Source organism: Marmota marmota, unplaced genomic scaffold (assembly GCF_001458135.2).
Source record: "Marmota marmota marmota unplaced genomic scaffold, marMar, whole genome shotgun sequence".
NCBI classification, from domain to species: domain Eukaryota; kingdom Metazoa; phylum Chordata; class Mammalia; order Rodentia; family Sciuridae; genus Marmota; species Marmota marmota.
Genome location: NW_026000316.1, coordinates 5,022,195 through 5,035,223, shown reverse-complemented (window position 1 = coordinate 5,035,223; position 13,029 = coordinate 5,022,195). Strand labels below are relative to the sequence as shown.

Below are 13,029 nucleotides of genomic sequence, written 5' to 3'. Positions count from 1 at the left end.
TTTTGAAAATCTTAGAATCTCCTTAGTTTTGGGCTGGTATTGTGATTAGACATCATGAGAAAAGTAAATTTTGATTATCTTTCTAGTGAAGCTTTCTATATGCACATAATATGGGGAAAGGGGTCCTGAAATTATGGAAATTTTAGTGTTTGATGCTTTAGTCTCATTGCCAACATTTAGAATAGGAAGGTGTGGAGATAACCCATTGGTTATCTACATGCATTCTTTTGTTCTGGTTCATCTTGAGAGACAATATAAAGCAGGTTTTTAAAAAAGTGTTTGAATGAGAGGCACTAATTGTAAGATCTGATTAACAGCTTTTCCACTAATTAGCTATGACTTGAAACCACTTACTCTCTTTGGGTCTTAGTCTCTTCATCATTAAAAGGAGAGGATAAGATTAGTTGACTTGTAAGAAGACCTCTTTCAGCTCACATATTTCAGTCTTCTGCGATTCCTTTAAAAATAAAAGTAGAGACATTGTGTGCCTCTTTTCAGATGTATTTATAAACAATTCAGAGGAAGAAGATGTGTACAGTGTGTTTGTGTAGATACATGTTTGGACCAGCTTCTATGGAGCACATAGGAGATGAGAGTATAGCTTCAGAGAAATCTTAACATGTATGATAGTGATGTCAAGCAAGCTCACATTCAAGAATCTCCATCTTCTTGGTGAACCGGGAAACAAGGTCATTGAAGGATCCTTCACCCTAGGTACCTGGAGTGCTTTTGAAATGTAAAGATAATAGAGATTTGGACCAGATTCTATGGGGCATTTTTCAGGCACTCAACTAGAGGTGGATAAAAGTATTACCAAATAATATTTCAGGTTTGATGTAAATATTATTATTATCCAGTCTGTCCAGCATTCTTTCTTTAGACTTAAGATCACAATGGCATTCTAGAATATCTAAAGATCAAATCTGCTATGAGGATGAATATTTATTACAGTGAACATACTTTTGTATTGTTCCACAAACTATAAAGACAGCTTTGGGCAGTAAAAGATATTATTTATAGAAACAGAAATAACATTGTTGGAATAATGTGTAGATCTATATAATGACTTCAGGTGACATTGGCAATAAAAGGCAAATAAAATATTCTGTAGCCGGATGAAGGCAGTATACACTATAAATTGTAGGCTGTTGTGGGCCGGCTTAAGAGTTCTGACTGAGGCACAGACTTGGGCAGGATGCAGCAAATTAATATTCACTATATAGACAGTTTCTTTGGCTTAGTCTATGTATCTTAACTTCTCATGTTTCCCTCTTGTAACATCTCATACAAGTATTTTGGTTAACCATTTGACTGAGAATGGTATATAACATATCATTCTACTATAAGATTTTGTATAGTACCACTTTTTGGATACTAGAAAATTAAGATTTGAGAGAAACATTCCAGATTGTATTCATGTACATTCATTTGTGGATTCTAAAAGTGCAATACCTTTTCAAGATTAAATATATTTAAGGAGTTGAAATTCTTTGCTGGCATACTTTTAGATTCCATTTTCAAATTCACTAAACTTAATACTATGGGATGAAACAGTAATTATAAAATCAACATTTTAATAATAAAGCAAGAAATGTGTCCATTATACAGGAAGAGAGAATTCTCAGTTCAACCTTTTCTTTTGTATTTGTTTTTCAAAAGTGAAAATGGGTTTCCTTACCCCTCATGGGGAATATATTTCTTCTTTACTCTCCAAAGTTAGAGCCTCATCCTAACATGGATACTTAATTATCATGAAAATAAACAAGAGCTTTGATTTTCTAAGTGACCTAGAAATTCATATAGGAAAGAACACTCTAGTTATTTACTATATAATGTTTAAAGCTTTCTGAAAAATATATTATTAACTCTACATTTATGGTGGTGATCATTGCAGTTTGATGAAGAATTCACAGCTCGACAGGAAGCTCAAGCTGAGCTTCAAAAACGAGAAGAAAAAATCAAAGAACTTGAAACAGAAATCCAGCTACTTCGAATCCAGGTAATGAACAAGATATAGACTTTGTGTCATGTCACAGTGAGTTTGATGGTAGAAAATTATCTTGTAAGAAAGAAGGAAAACATGTAACTGGAAGTGGACTTTTTTTTTTTTTTGGCAGTTTCACATTTTAGTTGAAATAAACATACAGATTTTATTTTTGTGAACAATAAATCATTTTAGTATTTGGAAAAAATAAGGTATCAGATGCTCCAAGTGCCCTGCATATTTTAAACAAAATGTTATATGAGCAAAACTGTTTTTGAGATGAAATTTTCATGACTGAAAAATTACATGGTATTTTCTTTCCAAAAAAGTATGAAAATGCTCATTAATTTTAATTATCCCCAAAGATTCTTACAGTCTCTTTAATTCCAGATTATCATCATTTCAACCTGTACACTCAGAAAAATGAGAAATTATATCCCATCTGATTCAAATATAAAAAAACAAACAAACCTATACACTTTACATTTCCACCTACATTCCTTAGGATGAAAACTTCCCATATGCACTTAAAGTCTTAATTAGGGTCTCTAAAGTTTTAGAATTGATTAAGTACTCTCTTTAACACACTTTATGTCTCAAATGAATATTAAGAAATTGAAGAACATGCCTTTAGTTAGTGAATGTTTGGTCAGTGTTGGTTGATTAACTGGACAAGGTCTGGTTTTATCCTTCTACTAAAAATATTTAAGTGAGTAGTAACCTGCAAAGTACCCAATGTGGTAACCTTTTTCTATCCATAATCTACATCACATATCCTTAATATTTGATCATTTCTTTTCACTGAATCATCTCTCTTCCCTCTGTACCATCTGACTTCCCTTTTGAAATGTCTGAGGACTGTTTTTCTTTAGTTTTTCATTCTCCAAATGGAGATATTCCTCAGTGTTCTGTCTTCTGTTATTTTTCTCTGTATATTCTTGTTCAAAATTCCATTCAACATCATATATTCAAATATCACCTTTTATTAGGTGTCAGATCTTTTTTTGTTGTTATCATGCTTTAGGATTATGGTTTTTTTTTAATGTTTATTTATTGTTTTAGTTATCGGCAGACACAACATCTTTGTTGGTATGTGGTGCTGAGGATCGAACCCGGGCCGCACGCATGCCAGATGAGCGCACTACCGCTTGAGCCACATCCCTAGCCCCAGGATTATGTTTTGATGCTGTTTTTTTTTCTTTTTTAATTGGTGCATTATAGTTATATAGAATCATGGAATTCATTGATACACATTTGTGCACATAATATAGTGGTATAATTTGATCAGTTTTATTCCTAGTACCTCCCCTTTTCCTCTCCCCCTCCCTCCTCCTGGTCTCCTTTTGTCTGTTCTCATTACCTCCCTTCATGAAATCCCTCTCCTAACTTTATTTTCCTTCTTCCTCTCTTACTTCCATATATGATAGAAAATATACAACTCTTGACTTTCTGAGTTTGGTTTATTTTGTTATACATAATGCCCACAAGTTCTATTCATTTTTTTGAAAATAACATAATTTCATTTTTTATGACTTAATACAACTTGATTATGCATAGATACCAGATTTTCTTGATCCATTTCTCCATTGATGGATATCTAGAATAGTTCCGTAATTTGGCTGTGGTGAATTGTACTGCTATAAACACTTACATGCATATAGCACTATAGTATGCTGACTTTAATTCTTTTTTTAAAACATTTATTTTTTTAGAAGTATTTGGACACAATACCTTTATTTATTTTTTTTAATTTTTATGTGGTGCTGAGGATCCATCCCAGGGCCTCACTCATGCTAGACAAGTGTTCTACTGCTGAGCCTCAATCCCAGCCCCCTGACTTTAATTCTTTAGGATAAAAACAAAAGGGTGCTATAGCTGGGTCCTTTGGTGATTCCATTTCTAGTCCTTTGAGGAATCTCCTTACTGATTTCTATAGTAGTTTTATTAGTTTACAATCTTACCAACAGTGTGAAAGTGTTCCTTTTCCCCCATATCCTCTCTAGCATTTATTATTGTATGTATTCTTGATGGCCTCCATTCTAAATGGAGGGAGATAAAATGTCATTGTAGTTTTGATTTGCATTTCCCTGATTGCTAACGATGTTAAACCTTTTTAAAAATATATTGTTGGCCATTGTGTTTCCTCTTTTTTAGAAGTATTCATTTAATTCAGTTTCCTACTTATTGATTTTTTTTTGGTGTTATACTTTTTGAGTCAGGATATAAACCTTTTGTTGGAAGAGTAGCTAGCAAAGATTTTTCTCCCATTATGCTCTCTCATTATACCCTTAGTTGTCTCCTTTATTTCACAGAAGCTTTTTAATTTGATGCCATCCCATTTATTAATTCATTATGTTTTTTTCATGACCTTTATGAGTCTTTTTGAGGAACTTATTTGTGCTTATATGTTGGAGTATTGACCCTATATTTTCTTCTGTCAGGAAAACAGCTGTTTTTGGATCAAGTATATCTGAGCTGTAATTCATACAACTCTAATCACAAGTGATTTTTCTTTGGCCATGTTTTATAAATTCTCTAGCCTCAGTATTTTCTTCTTGGACAGGTTCATTCCCAGCAGTGTAAATCTAAGTCAGCATAACAGACCAAAGAACCAGTGAGAGAATACAGAACTTTGTGGGATATTTCCATCTACTAGGTAGTTCATTACAGTCAGGTTACTAAGACCAAAATGTTCCCAATTTCATTTAAATCTACATAGGAAATAGTTATGTAACAAAGACTTGGTTTTGCCAATGTGAATGTTAGCACTGGTACTGAAGTTCAAATACAAGGGTTCTCTGTTGGAGTTAAAAATCTCCTTTAGCTTCAGATTTGGACCCTGACGTGGAATATTTCACTAGATCCTTCTTTCCTCTGCTGTTTCAAGAGGCAAAGAAAAGCTCTTGAAGCAATCATGAGCTAACTTATGCCTTAGGAGCCACTTTCTTCCAGACCAGTCAAGCAAGTCACTTGAGTTCTTTTTATATTTCCAGCTCTTGATTAGCAATCTTTATAGGAAGGTCCTGCTGCATATAGAAATCAGACCTAGTATCCATGATTTCTTCTTTTCCTCAAACTAGCTTGGTATCCATTTTATTTGTTTAAATTTTACCACCGTTTTTGAAGATAGTGAAGTGGGAGTTTTCTTTAACTTTGCCTTTTTCCACCTGTAGCAAAGTAACCTACTCACAGTTTTTTGTCAGTTTTTTTTTTCTCTTTTCCTTTTTGCACCAAATCCCAGAACTGGTCAGATCCACTCTCAATATATCTTGCCTGGACTATTATAATTGTTTTCTAATTTTTCTCCCTTGTCTATATTTTATTCCTCCTCAAATTTATCCTTTATGTTAGTGGTAAATTAATCTTCCTGAAACACTGCCATGATTATTATCATTCCAGCTTTAGTATGTTCAGTGGTTGCCTGTTATCATCAGGATTAAATAAAATCTCCTTACCGGGAATTTTAAGCCCTTCTGGCATGGGCTCCCTTGTTCCCCTTTGTACTCTAGGCTCTGATTGCTCCCTTAAATATAGTCTCTTTTGTAGCTAAGTTAACTTTCCTTCCTTCATATTTGCAACTTCTTGTCTCCATACTTTTCTTCCTGCTATAATTTCTGAGATTTAGTTAGAGAGATGTTGATTTTTTAATCAGGAAAACATTTCATAGTCCACTAAATTGAGTACACATGAAATTGTCTCTTGGTAATTTACAATATTCATTAATATTAAACCATATAAGAAGTCCTACGCTGGAGAAACTGTATACCTCTTTTATATAATTTTCCTAGACAGGTTTGACTACAGAACTCTTAATGTCAGAACACATATTAACATCTCTTGGAAATATCACTTGCATAGAATTTACTTGAGAAATGCTGGTTTATGTTATACTCTTTCAGAAATCCCATACCTTGTTCATATGTGCATGTGAAACATATACTATAAAGGAGAAACTAAGTAAGGTGTCCTTTGGAAACCTTCAATACCTCTATCATGGAATTTCTCTGAAATTCCATATTACTTTCTAAGTCTACTATTGTTTTATTTATTTATATGCCTTCTCTATTTATTCCATATGAGTGTAAGCACCTTAAGGATTTAAGCTCACCTATCACAGGGCCTTATTACTTAGTAAGTATTTATTTACTGTTAACTATAAAATTTTGTTGCACTGCACTTTCTAGTGTTCCCCAAATGGTTTAAAATATAAAATTATTAATTTAGTGTGTTAGGTCACAGTACTATATTGTAGCCTAAATTAATTGATCAATTCCTAATTGCTTATTAGAGGTAAGAAAATACTGATAATATTTGAATTTAAAGGTCTTTTAATTTTTTTAATTGAAATTGGGGGCATTTTACCACTGAGCTACATCCCCAACCCTTTTATTTATTTATTTATTTATTTTTATTTTGAGACAGGGCTCACTATGTTGCATAGGGCCTTGCAAGTTTGCTGAGTCTGGATTTGAACTTGTGATGCTCCTGCCTCAGCCTTCCTAGCTGCTTGGATTATAGGTGTTTGCCAGTGAGCCTTTAATGTAAACATTGGAGATTCTTAATTAAAAATGTAAGATGTATATTTAACTTAAATGAATTCTTGATTTGTTTTTTTTTTTTTTAATGGTGGTGCAGGGTATCAAACCCAGGGTCTTAAACATGATTGGCGATTCAGCCATACTGAGCTATGCCTCCTGCCTAAAATTCTATTTAAAATAATAACATTGTTGTGGTTATACAAGTTTTATAATAAACATATGAGACAAAAATTTAATGTTTATACGTGTGTCTTATTTGCTATTTCTTCATTTTTAATTTTGCCATCCAATAAAAAATGGGCAACACATTTTGCATTTCAAAATATTTAAAAGTCTATTTATGCACAAACACTGTAGGAAAAATTACTATGATCCTGAATTTTTAATTTCCCCACAATTTCTTTGATCTCAGTCAAGACTGTGATTGTCACTTTTTTATGATTTTGCTAATTAAAAGTAAAATTAAAAGTGTTTTGCATATTCAAATCATGTGTGATTTTTCCTGACTTCAGGAGAGGATTTGATTCCCTGGGAAGATTCATTGCTAAGTACAGGAACACTTTAGTAATATATATTCATATAAATACATAAACATTCATATATATGAATAAAATACTTGATTATTGTGCATTGAATATTATGGAAAACATTTCGATGATCATACTGACCTATGGCTGTTAATTTTTAATATTTTTATGAATAGGAAAATCATTTAAATTGATTCTTCCAAAAATATGTTTTAAAGTGTGTTGTAAAGATATTTCTAAGTTTAATTAGTACAATTAATAGTCCAAGTAGAAAATGTATATTAATAAAGGTAAGAGGATTTTCTTCACAGATGAAAATAATACTATACCAAGAAATTTCATTAGTTTTAAACCTGTTGTTTGGTTAATCTAATGTCCTTTCTTTATTAAAGCAACGTATGTTCATTGATAGTTTTCTGTAAGAATATTTATAATGAACAGCTCCACTTTTATATTCGTTTTAGAAAGTGAATCATAGTTATCAGTAATGGGTTAAAGAAATAGTCACAGATTCATCATCAAACAAGAAGATAGTATGGAATGCAGTATCTCTTTCATCCATTAACCATTGTCATTAGCAAATACATTTGAGGTTACTTTCCCATAGTAGAAAAAAGTTATTCTTCTTTCATAATCCAGTCTGTGAATGAATTCTCCTCAAGCAGATGACACCCATTCATGAAAATATAGTCTGTTATTACTGGAAAGAAGACCACATTTGCTGTTAGAGGCATCACATTTAAATCCTAATCACCTTTCCAACTATGTAGCTTTTGTTCAATCATTTAACATTTTGCAGTTAGGGTTTCCTCCTCTGTAAGCAGTGAAATAAAAATGCCCTATCTATACTGCAAGGTCATAATAAAAATTAAAAAAAAGAAATAATAGCTGTAAACTGTTGATAAGCATATATTAGTATGCAAATTAATGCTCTTTAGTATTAATTATTGGTATTAGAAGACAGCTAAGTTCCTGGTGCTAAGAAAGAGACTCTTGTGTAATGCTAATTGGCCCCCAAGGGATTTGAATCTGTGACCTTGTATTAATTAGCCCCTAGTCAAACCAGCTAGTCTAACATGCCCAAACTATATACAGTACTTCTTCTTTGGATATATTTATGATGAAATATAGTTTTTCATTATTTTTGTAGAGTATTTCAAAAAATCTTGAATGATGCCAGCTTTTGTATCCTTGATGTATTAGCAGTACTAGTTGCTTTCCAGACTTTGTAATGCTTACCAAAGTGTACACAAGTCTTTTATATGTACTATTAAAGTATAAAATCTTAAGGCTTCAAAAAGGCATATGTAGGGGAAGTTTTGTTGTTCAGCGGTAGAGCGCTCGCCTCGCACATGCAAGACCTTGGGTTCGATCCTCAGTACCACATAAAAATAAATAAGTGAAATAAAGGTATTGTGTCTAACTCCAACTAAAAAATAAATATTTACAAAAAGGCATATGTAGTCTTTTTTTTTCTTTCTTTTGTACCAGGAATTGAACCTGCGGGTGCTTAAATATTGAGTCACATCCATCCACAGCCCTTTTTTAAACATTTTATTTAGAGATAGTGCCGCTCTGTGTTGCTAAGGGCCTTACTAAGTTGCTCAGGTTCGCTTTGAACTTGATATCCTCTTGTCTTAGCCTACCAAGCTCCTGGGATTACAGGCATGTGCCACTATGCCCAGAAAGCATATATAATCTTAAACCACAAATGTCTACTATGTGTATACTTTCTGCTGTATTTTATTCTAAGGTTAAACTCATACCATTTATTTTTTTAGGGCCATGGATCCTTGAGTTCATCAGGAACTCCAGGTCCTCCTCTACCACCTCCCTTGCCAGGTGTTGGCCCACCACCACCTCCACCACCTGCACCTCTACCTGGAGCTCCTCCTCCTCCACCTCCATTATCTGGATTTGGGGGTATTCCACCACCACCACCACCACCTTTATTTGGAGGACCTCCTGCACCACCACCCCTAGGAGGAATGTCTTCTCCCCCAGGAGTGCCACTTGATCTACCTTATGGAATGAAGCAGAAGAAAATATATAAACCTGAAGTGTCCATGAAGAGAATCAATTGGTCAAAGGTAATTGTTTTAGACAACTTTTCGTCACCATTACCTAAAAATCTGATAAGAATGAGGAGGAGAAGTTTGATGCTCATGGTTTCAGAGGTCTTAGTCCATTGATGGCTGATTCCTTTGCTCTGGGCCCAAGGTAACATTATGGCAAAAGTGTGTGGAGTAGGATAGCAGTAAGGACATGGCAGATATGAAGCAGAGAAAGAACTCTGCTCAGTAGGGACAAAGTATAAATAGCAAAGGAAGACCCATGTGTTGCACTTCATCCCACCACACCCTAACTATCTATAGTTACTACCCAGTTAATCCTTGTCAGTTCATGAATCTACTCATATGGTTACAACTCACATATCTAATTCTTTCTCCTCCAAACAATTTTGCATCACCTCACACGTGAGCTTTTGGGGGCACATCTCATACCTAAAACATAACAGTAATACTGTAACTATAGAGATTTTTGTCTTTGTTTAGCCATGATTGACCATTAATGTGCTGAATTCATTAGTACATGTAAGTGTTGCATAAAGTTTGAGATGACTAATGACTTGTACTGCTTTCCTTTGTGAATTCACCATCTTATGTCCATCTTTCAGATTACTACCTAGATGAGTAGAACCCCCCCACACACATAGTTTGAAATTATAAGGAAGGCAAAAGGAAAATTAAAAGTAGTATAGAGAATGCTATATGGAATATATCATCAAATGAAAAATAATTAAGATTTTTACCTCTGTTAACTTGAAGTAACCTTTCTTAAATAAAATCTCTTCTGTTATTGGGTTTTGTTTTTTTTTAGTTATTTTTACTCAGAAAGTAATTATTTTTTGGTTTTAAACTTTCAGATAATGTGCAGTAGCTGACAATATTCAGTGGTGACATAACTTAAGTATTTTTGATATTGTATATGAAAATATTTTCTTCTGAATGTTATTTTGCTTTGCTATTATTATCAAATAATATGTTTTTTAAAAAATTATTATACAGATTGTCATAGTTCTCATTCATTGGAAATTAATCTTCTAATGAGAATATATTTACCCAGAAACATGTAAAGCTATATCTGAACGTGTGTGTGTATTAAGTTGTTTTAATTCAATTGATGATTCAGTTGTTTTTAAAGATTAAGCTCAAAAGAGTATATTAATTATAAATGGTTTTAGTGTACAGTTATTTGTAATTAGTCACAGTCCACCAAAATATATGATTCAGAATTCGTTAGTTCAGTTTTCTGGGTATGTAAAAGTAATGATAGGTTTGTTAATTTAGTGTACACTGGAATGATACTTAATGTATCACCAAAGCATCAAAATGTACTGAAAATGCATAATTCTAATTTTGGATTTGTTGTAGTAAGATCACAATTCTACGGAACTATACTGCCTGGATTGAAAACCCAGCTGGGCCATTTACTAGCTTCAGCAGCTACTTAAACATTTTGGAGCTCAGTTTCCTTCTCTTTAACAGGGAGATAATAATAGGTCCTGCCTTGAAGGACTATTGTGAGGATTAGATTAGTTAATATATGCAAATCACTTAAGACAGTAACTGACACATAGTAGGAAGTATGTGTAAGCGGTTATTATGGTTGTTGCCTTCAACTTAATAAAAGAACATGGAAAATTCAGTGGTTCTGAGTCTTACATTTCCTGTTTTCAAATAATTAGTGTATATAGAATGCATGTGAATTGAAGAAGGATTTACTAAATTATTTTAAGACTCTTTTCAGTAGAAGAATTTTTAAAATGTAATTTTCTATATGGCCTATTGTTGTGTATCTTTTCTGCATGCCAACAGAATTTTCAGAGTTTTGCAATGAATATTTACTCTATGTGTGTTGTTTTGATAGATCCTAAAATTGCTTTAGTGGTAGATGAATAAAAGAATTGCCATTCAACTCTGCTGAAAGTGAAGTCTTTGAAAAATTTAATATGAAATAATAACTTAGAAACTTATCTTTGCTATTTTTGCCTCAGATCGAGCCTAAAGAATTATCTGAGAACTGTTTCTGGTTAAAAGTAAAAGAAGAAAAGTTTGAAAATCCAGATCTCTTTGCAAAATTGGCACTGAATTTTGCTACCCATATAAAAGGTACATTTTTTAAAATATATAAATTTCTGATTCTGATATATTGCAATTTAGTACCATGCCAAAGATTTTTAGAAATGTGTATATGTGAAATTTTTCCATACTGGATAGTGTCAAACAAATACATTTAACAAATTAGCTATATATTATCCAGTAACGAAAAAAAGAAAAAAAAACCTCTTTTTCCTTTGAATTTTATTTTGTATAAATGTTATTGTTCATCTGAAAATATAGGTTTTATCTTTTTGTGTTTAATATGTGTACTATCCCACATATTAAATTACAAAATTGTTAGTTTTCCTGAGGAACAGAGGAGACAAATTTGTTGATTCACCATGTAACGGAATGAATGAAAATAATAAAATAAAAAGTTTAACAGAATACTAATGTCTCAGAAGTTTTCACAAAATTGGGATAAGATGTTGCCTTGGGGCTTATGTAGTCTTTTTCTTTTCCATTTATATCACTTACCAAGTTGGTTTCTTAGGAAATATCATAGTTTTTGTTATGGGTAGGTTTTCTGGATTAATATAAAAATCTGATGCCCAATAAGTATGTTTACTTATTTGATAATAGAGTACATTATTTATGATTAGATCCTTAACCTCTTGTGTATTTCATACATATTTTTGATATTACTTTGTTAACTTCTCAATCTCATGATTAATTATTGTGGTTCATGATTTCAGGTAATTGTCATTTCTGTTTCATAGTTACTGCAGAATTGATAATTAAGAATAGAATTTTTCTGTCTGAAGGAGTCTTAACAGCTAAGAAATGGAAATATTCTGTACTCTTTTGCCCTTAGAATTAGCACTTTTGCCATCATTTGTCTGATTTGTCACACATGCCCTACAGTGTGAATTCTGGAAAATTTAGAGAGAGAAAGAGATGAAAATTATTTCTTTTTAGTTCTTTTAGCACATCTTGCACACTGGGAGTGCCCGTGTTCTATTTATTGTTTCTTATAGATTCAATTTTATACATACTTGCATCTGCACATGCTTGTGCACACAGAGAAATCTGGGGTGGTTAGAGTATTCTGAAAATTTTTTACCTTAAAAAAATGTTTTGCCAGTAGTATGTTTTTTCCTTATTTATCATAGTAGACTTCACATTTAAAAGGTTCTTCAGTGACTTCAGAAATAACTATTTATTATAGTCACTTCTTTAAATTGAAAAATTTCTTATAGCTAATTACTACACAATTCTTATGATAGTTATTAAAATAATATTTGTGGTTAAAAAAGAAAGAACTTTCCCCTTAATCAGATTTTTACCTTTCTTCCACAGAGAAAACCATTACTACTGAATTCCCACATTGTCTCCTAGAAATAATCTGTGCCTCTAGAAGCATATGATATTTATTATTTATTTTTTTTGATTCATGCTGTTTTCACTAAATGTACTTGTGGCTTATTTCATGTGAACTTGCATTTATTTACTGTGCTCTCTTTGCATACTGCATTGCATTCTGTGGTATGGAACTATCTTAATTCATTTCAGCAGTCCCCTATTGATGGTTATTTAGACTGGTTCTAGTATTTTACTTTTTCAAAAAAGTGGTGTGGCAACTCAGTTTGAACATGTACTTTTGTGTACATACATGAGAATCTCTAAAATAAATTCTAGAAGTGGAATTTCCTGAAAAAAATGTTTTCTACATTTAAAATTTTTATATTATGAATTTTCCTGCCATGAAGTTTGTGTCTATTTATGCGGTCATCAAGAATGTATTTGAATACAGGTTGAACATTCCTAATTCTGATAAACTCTGAAATTTTTTTTTTTTTTTTTTTTTTCAATTTTTA

General features: G+C 32.3%; 1 protein-coding gene across 10 annotated transcripts in view; it reads left to right on the top strand.

Moving 5' to 3' along the window:
• Diaph2 (diaphanous related formin 2) overlaps nt 1-13,029 on the top strand; it is an 831,690-nt gene that overhangs the window by 266,890 nt on the left and 551,771 nt on the right. For all 10 annotated transcript variants that reach the window (XM_048797310.1, XM_048797302.1, XM_048797304.1 and 7 more), the window contains 3 exons: nt 1,895-1,999; nt 8,831-9,139; nt 11,107-11,221. In XM_048797310.1, coding sequence (XP_048653267.1) covers nt 1,895-1,999; nt 8,831-9,139; nt 11,107-11,221 — 529 coding nt within the window. The remainder of the gene's footprint in view (nt 1-1,894; nt 2,000-8,830; nt 9,140-11,106; nt 11,222-13,029) is intronic.